The 8540-nt window shown below is 32.3% G+C and overlaps 1 protein-coding gene across 1 annotated transcript; it reads left to right on the top strand.

Annotated features, from left to right (window-relative positions):
• The first annotated feature begins 4630 nt into the window (after positions 1-4630).
• On the top strand, positions 4631-5659 carry LOC131046388 (uncharacterized). Its single transcript, XM_059210192.1, has one exon. It carries the CDS (start codon positions 4631-4633, stop codon positions 5657-5659), a length of 1029 nt encoding a protein of 342 aa, XP_059066175.1.
• The last annotated feature ends 2881 nt before the right edge of the window (positions 5660-8540 follow it).

Genomic DNA, 8540 nt, shown 5'->3' with positions numbered 1-8540 from the left:
ATTGATTATGATGAGTTTTTCCCTCTTTTGTAAGTTGAAATGCTAATTTAGGGTTAAGTGCTAAAATTGAAGACAAAATTGAGAAAATACTGAGCTATAGATGTAGGATTTATTCGTGCACTTGGATCTAAGAAATATGAGCTGATTCGGATTTGCCCTACAAAAACTGCCTGAAATAGTAGGGACCATGGTACAGCCTCTTAGTCCTCCAAATTTTCCACATGTCAAAAAGGGTTGTTCTGTGCCTACAAATAAAGCTTAACTCTAGAAGAACAATTGCACACCTATTCCCTGCACACATAAAGAAAGGGAAATAGGTTGGGAATAGGGGCTTGCCTTTGGTCAAACCCCAGTTTTGGAATTAACCATGACATTGAGATAAATATAAATGAAATGACTGAAAAGAAATGTTCTCCTTTTGAGGGAGATCTTGAATTATGACTAAAATTGAAATGATTATACCTCCTTGTGAAGTTTTGCTTGCCTCCACATCGAATTAGGGTTTCGTGAAATAGGATGTACATCTCCACTTCAATGCTTGATCCTTGACTTTATTGTTGCTCCAAGGCTTGAAGAAAGACTCCACAACCAGTCACAACCTCATCTACACTTGTAGACAAGGGAGTAACTAGAGAATGAGATTGAAGAACCATCTGCAACATTTGCTTAGCAACACAAGCAATAGAAAACCTTATTTAAACCAATATCACTAGGCCTACACTCACCTAGCTCAGTATTTGAAGTGATTGGCTTAACAACACAAGCCTCCCCCTATAAGGACATGAGGGAAAAATCCTCATTTGAGTCGATCTTATCACGATCATCAAAGAGCTTAGAAAAACCCTATTGAGCCATAAGTCGATATTATAACAAGATATCCAAGAGGATTTCATCCTCCTTATCTTGAGAAAAATACTAGGGCTGAAGAAAAAACCTCTATGAATTTTTTTTAGTGTGACAAGAAGGATGTAAATATTTGTGTAACTATTCTATGAAAAATTGTTGGAATTAAGAAACATGTTCAACGTCTAAAACTTACAAAGTAAAACTATGCACATTTTGTAGAAAATATATGAAAAGGTTATTAAAATAATATTATGTATCTAAAAAATAATCAACTTGTCTTAAAATAGGAAAAAGGTTAAAATTGAAATGAATAATATTCCTCTTAATGTATTTGCACAAGGATGCATAATCTACAAGTGAATTATAATATCAATCATTTGCCTACTTAAAATATTAAATCTTATATTAATTGTTAAAGAATTATTTGGTGCTAGTTCTCAATTTTATAAATCTACATGCATGTGTTTGTAAGGGTTTCATGGCTAGAGAGTAGCAAATGAATCCATTTGAAAGAAGTATAACAAGGACATTATAATTTCTTTAGCTTATGCATAGTGGGCAAATGAGTGCTCAATCAAAAGAAGGAAAGAAATATATTTTGAACTTTATAAATGAGTTTTCTAAAAATCTATGGGTATACTTTGTCAAACATAAAGATGACTTTTGGAATGAGGACGAAAGGAACTATATTGTCAATTCTTTGTAAAAGACCGTGAGAAATGTGGAAATTTTGAAAAATGATTTTGAAGGGAGAATTCAATATATGTAGAACAAGTTTAAAAACATAAATGACAATCTCCTCTTTCTTGTTACCTTAGGCATAGAGTGGTCAAGAACTTTGTCAATAGTTTCAATACCCTGGTCAAAAAACTAGAAAAATCTCAACAGTAAGGGACTATGGTGGATGTGGAAGTGTTGGATAAGCTGAAGGGTCAAGAGGAGAATTAAGGTTTGTGCAATCGTACTAGAGCCATTTTGAAGATAATTGTGGAACAATCCTCTCAAGACATCCATGATATGAAGAAAATCACCCTCAGTATGACTCAATTAGAAGCTAAAGCTGCAGCTGCTTTTAAAAATTTGAATTAGGTTGTTTTGGTTTTTAGTTGTTCTACGTCTTTTTGTTTTATCTTTTTCTATTGGTTTACTGGCTTTTATCTCTTTGGCAGCTTAATATAAAAAGGGTTTTGGGTCCCTTCAAACCTGTTTGAACCTTAATAAAAAACATAAGGATGAAGGTTTTTTATTTTTTAACTTTTTAGTTAAAAATTGAAGCAACAAATGGATTAGAAATATTCTAGAATAAATGATGGTGGTCAATATGATAAAATAAATTTAATTATTTCTTTAAAACATAGAGACTACAAATAAATGCAATCTTGAAAAAAGGGGTGGTAAAAAACAAAAAGAGCATTGGTAGAAATGGTTGTGTATGATTAGAACATAAGGTTACACATCATCTCTTCAAGGATAGTGTTGGCCTAATTTGAAACACAATTTATATATGCTCTCTAGTTTCACCTCATTCTCATGTTTAGCCTATCATTTCACCATTGATCTTACAGACACCAAGTCATAATTATTTGGCCAATTATTTTCTTACTATGTGATTAGTGTGAAGTGTTGTGGTTGTGGCCCACTAGAGATATTATATAGATTGATAATGTAATTGATGTCCATAGAACCACTTGATATTTTGACGATACCAATGATTTTGTTATATGTAGGGCTCTTGGTTGAATATTTTTGATATGTTCAAGTGTAGGGTTAATAAGTTATTTATCATTTGAGATGGATATCCCAAATATTTATGGACCTCATAAAATAAGTTGGTACCTCTTGACAAGATAAGTCAGACATGCAACATTACATCAAATGAAAGAAATAGAATGTTTTTATTATCTTTATCTAGTATCATTTTGAGGGCCCTCCTCCTAATAAAAAAACACACTTCAATTATAAATATCCATCTAAAAATTTATTACAATATACAAAATCTTATTAAAGACAACTCCTACCATTTTACACATGTAAGATAATTACTTTATTCTAGAGCTAATCACTGAGATGACTAGTTAATTAGAATAACTATAGTATAATAAATCATGCCAAAGACTAACCTCTCCATCCTATACATGTGAGATCATTAGTTCACTCTAACTTACAGAATGATTAATAAATTAGAATAATCACAATATATAAAATCGTTCCATAATGACTTCTACCATCATATACATATACAATAGCCTTCACAATATATTGAGCTCTAGGATATGATATGAGAAAATGCCGAATCTCTCTTGTGCTTGCAATCTCCAATTCCGCCATTGAAACTCTAATTCAACTATGTCAAGCAGTCTCACCAAAGCTTTTAATTTGCATTCAACAATTTTTTCATGAACATGGAATGATAATTAGTTAATTTTATTAATAATTTTTTTAAAGTATTTTAAAATAAACTATTATAATTGCAAAATATTAATACTTAAATCAATTTCTATTTAATTTTGTATTTATTTCAAGATAAATATTTTAAGATGAGTCACTTTATCTGATAATACTTATATTTTAGATGGAATTTTTTTTTTTTTTTGTGTTCAGAGTATGGAAGAATTAAGAAGTACCAAATATTGATTAACCAAAGTCTTCTCCATCACAGTAGGTACATGATCATCAAATTTTTAAAAAATATTATTTTTTATTAGAATGTTCGATTGATAAATATATTGTTAGATCTATCCCATTCATGAGACTTCATAGGAATAAATAATTTAATTTTTGGTCTTTTAAACAAGTTAAGGCTTTTGCCTAATTTTTTATTATAGAGACACCCAACAGAGAATGAAAGACATCATAAGATTTATTTGGACAAATAGTTCTAAGATACCCTAAACATGACTAACACAAAATGAAAAAGAAGAGTCTCATAATCTAAGTGCTAAATCAACTGCATACTTTCTAGTCTAATATTTATAGAATCAAAATAATGAATTATTAGTATCCATTTCCTAGTCTAATATTTATAGAATCAAAATAATGAATTATTAATATCCATTTCCATACAAATGTAAGAATATAAAATAATGTGTCAAACCTCACATACTAAAGTTTAATGAAAAATAAGTTTATTATAAAAAGTATCGCCCTCCCTCGAAAGCCAAATTTCGATAAGGAAAATGTCACGAAGAAAACATGAAGGAAAAACTATTTGCTATCCATACTACCTCCATATTCTCCTGTGATTATATTCATTTACAAGATTCTATTATAATTTCGTCGAAAAGGCTTTAAAAGTATGCTGATCGATGTTTACGATGTCAAACCGGACAATTTTTACTGTGTATTGAATAATAGGGCACTAGAGCATTATTAAGACCTCAAAGTACTCCAAGAGGATCGACAAGAAACATTAAACAATTCATTATCTATCAAGATGGCCCACCTAGTGGATCTTCAGCTCGAAGAAGATTTTGATTTTAGAAAATGCAAATTACTAGTTTTTGTACTTTTCCATTGTCTTTATTTCGATGTATTGAAAATCTCAATGAAAAATCTTACAGATTGACATTGAAATCTGTATTAAAATATCCCCTGAAAATTGACCTGTAGTTTACTGTGAATTCAATATCTATCAAGAGGACTCCGTGGATGTTTGATATGAATAAAAAATGTATTTGGATCTTAGCAAGAACTTTCATTTACTCCTACAAATAGCATAATCAGTTCTTAAGCTTTGCATTATTGCAGATCAGCTTGAAGTGAATCAGTAAACTTACACTTTTTAATGGAGCGATTCAATTTGCAGAATGGTAGAGAGCTTCGGCATTTCAGCCATCCCCATATCTTGAAGCTAAGCCATGCCTATATCTTGAAGCTAAGCACCTGGGAAGGAGGAGCATCAGGTGAGCAACTGTATTGTAAAGGATGCATTAAACCTGTTAAAGATGGATTGGTTTATACTTGTAAGCCCTGCAATTTTTATCTTCACTTAAGCTGTGCAAAAATCCCTGAGCAGATCAACCATCCTGCTGACAATCATGTTCTCAATTTGCTTTCTAGTCCATGGATTTATGCACAAGGGGCCTGTGCATGTGATGCATGTGGGCAACAAATGAGATATGGGTTTTCATTTCATTGCAGTCTCTGCCAATTAGATCTGCATCCTTCATGTGCAAATCTGCCCATGAAAGTTAATCACCCATATCATCCTGAACACACATTGAAGCTCTATTTTGTTTCTCCCTATGAAGACAAATCATTCACTTGCTGTGTCTGCAACGAACGGAGCAAATCTTTGTGGCACTATCATTGCTCAGAGTGCTTGTACGACGTGCATGTGGCCTGCAGTTGCACCCATCAAGATTCGATGAATCAGTTTTCTCAGAATTATAATGAACAAGTAAAAAGACTTGTTGAGAGAATAAATGCTTATAACCAAGAGCTAAGGGCCCCGCATATGCCCATGGGAAATCCCAGGTATCCTTATTTATATTCTGGTCTAACTCGGCCATCTATGTTTTACAGCTCCTCTTCTTTTCATGTGCAGCAACAGCAACGTCCACCGTTTCCATCTGCATATGAGAACATGAATTACAGCATGTTGAGAAAGCCAGGAATGGAGCTCATAATGCAGAATTTGATGGGTGGTTCATCCAATAGTTTTGATTTTATGAGTATGATGGGTTCAGGAGGAGGAGATGGTTTTGGAAGTTCGGAGGACTTGTCTAGTATTTTGAATATGATCAGTTCAGGAGGAGGAGGTGGGAATCTAAGTGGTATTCTTGGATCTATGTTTGGCTTCGGATTCTTTTGAATTCGGGGTGACAGATTCACAATTGTACATCTAAGTGGTATTCTTGGATCTATGTTTGGCTTCGGATTCTTTTGAATATGATCAGTTCAGGAGGAGGAGGTGGGAATCTAAGTGGTTTGGGTAAATTTTCTGGTATTCTTGGATCTATGTTTGGATTCGGATTCTTTTGAATTCGAGGTGACAGATTCAAAATTGCGGATACCTTACAAATTGGTTTGTTTATGCTTTTGGTTGTTGTTATAGTAGATTTTGTGTATAAAGCTTTAGAAACAGATAGTACATAAGTATAAAGTAAATAATGGAGAATTTGAAGAGTTAATACTCTCAATGCCTGCCCTTTGAACCAAGAGGACGTTATAATGTTAAAGGGGCTTTTGTAGTGGTAGCTGATTTGCAATTCTGTATTTATCCCATGTTGGAAGTGGATTGACTCTGAGAGGGGGGGGTGAATCAGAGTCAATAATCAATTTAACTCTCTTTAATTTTTTTTTTACTTTGGAAAACTCTTTTTACACACATATGACACCCTAACTTGTATCGAAGCATGCATTTCTGATTAAACAATATATATAATTGAGTAATCTTGATATGCTTCTTATTGAACTTGTCAAAGCATCAAATTATGACTGGTAGAATTAATTAAAAAAAACAAAGTGACCGGCATAAAGAATTAAAATTTTGTAGAACAACAATGAAGCATAAATAAATGTATCAGAGCATTCATCTAATGGAACACATAAAGTGGATTAGCACACAACACAGATTTTCATGAGTGGAAAACCCTCTTGGGGTAGAAAAACCACTCGATAAAAGAATATTTTATTATCTCAAGAAGCACCCACTCCTTACACTGTATTTAGAAGTCTCAAACTTCAAGGAGCACCGACCCCTATGTCACAAATGATATCAAGAAAATATCTCCAACTATGAGCATTGATAAATTCAGAAGTGCATCATATTATGCAACTCTCAACTTGTCAATCACTGAACAAGATTAATACAAAAGATGGTCTATCACCGCCATATCTATTTTTTTTTTGTTACACCCTGTTATATTCAAGAGATCTATCCTTCATCAAGCAAAACCAACTTATCAGGTTCCCAAACTATAATACGGGTTTTATAGAACTGAATCACAACCGGAATAAAACTGGTTTGATAGAACTGAATCACAACCGGAATAAAACTGTTTTGTGTGTTCATCCTTGAGTAGGGTTACCAAACCCTAACTTAGGTTGGAGTTAATAAAAATTTATCACCAAAATAAATGTACTCCATAGGATCTCTTTAGAAATACTTCTTTCCTTTTCCCAATTTTTGTTTCAAAAAAAATTACTTGTGATTATTTCTTTGGAAGAATATAGTAGCAAGAAAGATATTTTTAATCTTTGCATTTTTGATAACTGGAAAAATACTCGGGACCATCTTTTTCATTTTTTTAAAAAATAGAAGAGTAAACACTTTTATCTTTCTATTTTTTTTCTTCTTTCACTTCCATTTTACTTTTTACCCTTCATGGTTTGACAAGAGAAAACACTTTTATCTTTCTTTCTTTTTTCTTTCACTTCCTTTTTTACTTTTTACCCCTCACAGTTTCACAAAACATACTGCAAAAATAACAATTTGACAATTTGATGCTAAAACAATTGCGAGAAATCCCCACAAAATTAGCCATAAAATATTACCATCTGAAGCATTCATACCTGTAGATTATTAAATCAAAAAATACCACCACTGGTCACTGAACCTACCTTCTTCTCTTCCACAAAAAGTTTCACTATCAATGAATACCAAAAATTAATCTGCTTACACCTGTCCACTATTCATAGAGATAAAGCTATATAGTCACCAAAAACTTTTTGTCATCAAGGACAATGCAACATAACAAAGGTAACATCCCAGGCATTTGTTTCAGTTCTTGGTGTTTTACCAAATTTCATGCAGCCTATAGGAAAGTAAATGATGGTGGTTATTAGGCTGGACAACAAAGATGTTATATAGGAATTTAATGTTAGTGACTGTACATCGACTATATGATAGTCTATATGTATCTGGTTTGAATAATATCAATTCAGTTTGCTTCTCTGATATGATAAATCTTGGGTTATGTGGTTTGTAGTGTGAACTGTTGATCGGTGAGTTTAGAAAGATCAGATCATCTGGTATTGACTGTTTTGTTGCCAGCTTAAAATATAAAGGCATCTCTATGAAATATAGGTCGCTGTCTTTCTATTATTTAAATATATATTTGATGTTTGTGTTTATTTTTAAGTAACATTCATCAGTAACATTCACTTTAATGATGAGAAATAAATCTTAGCTATTAAAAATAGAATAATTATTTATTAGTCTAAACAATAAATCTTAGCTATTAAAAATAGAATAATTATTTATTAGTCTAAATTTGTTTAGATTACGTAAGTTTGGGAAAGGGCTTAGTTTTATTATATCTCAGCTATCAAGGTAGATAGGGAAAACAAAAAGAAAGCTTGAATTTTGAAATGATTCTGCCACAATTCATTAAATTTGAAAATCAAAAGAGACAGTAAAATAAGTTTTACAAGAAATGAGACAAGGACAAGCAAATAGAAGTAGTCAACATCAATAAATCAATAGACAATCATATTTGTTTAAATCCAAATTTCAAGGAAAACCTCAAAGGTGGGATAGGGTGATGAAAGAGTTTCAAACTAATGTTAGAGTGAAACTCAATGAAAGAATTCTCATGTTTCCTCTTTACGATGCAAGAATTGCAATCCTTGGCTATTTTATGGTAGAGATCCAACAACTTCTCAGTAGAAACCAACACCTTCTCACAATGTTGTTGAGGACCTTGGGCCTTATAAGAGGAGACAAAAACCTTACCCATGAAGGAGAGCCT

This window comes from Cryptomeria japonica, chromosome 8 (assembly GCF_030272615.1).
Source record: "Cryptomeria japonica chromosome 8, Sugi_1.0, whole genome shotgun sequence".
NCBI classification, from domain to species: domain Eukaryota; kingdom Viridiplantae; phylum Streptophyta; class Pinopsida; order Cupressales; family Cupressaceae; genus Cryptomeria; species Cryptomeria japonica.
Note: the sequence above shows the minus strand (reverse complement) of the source record. Positions and strands in the feature narration are given on the sequence as shown.

Bases quoted from the DNA above. Each gene is read 5' to 3' on its own strand.
- LOC131046388 (XM_059210192.1), top strand. From the start codon at position 4,631: ATGGAGCGATTCAATTTGCAGAATGGTAGAGAGCTTCGGCATTTCAGC.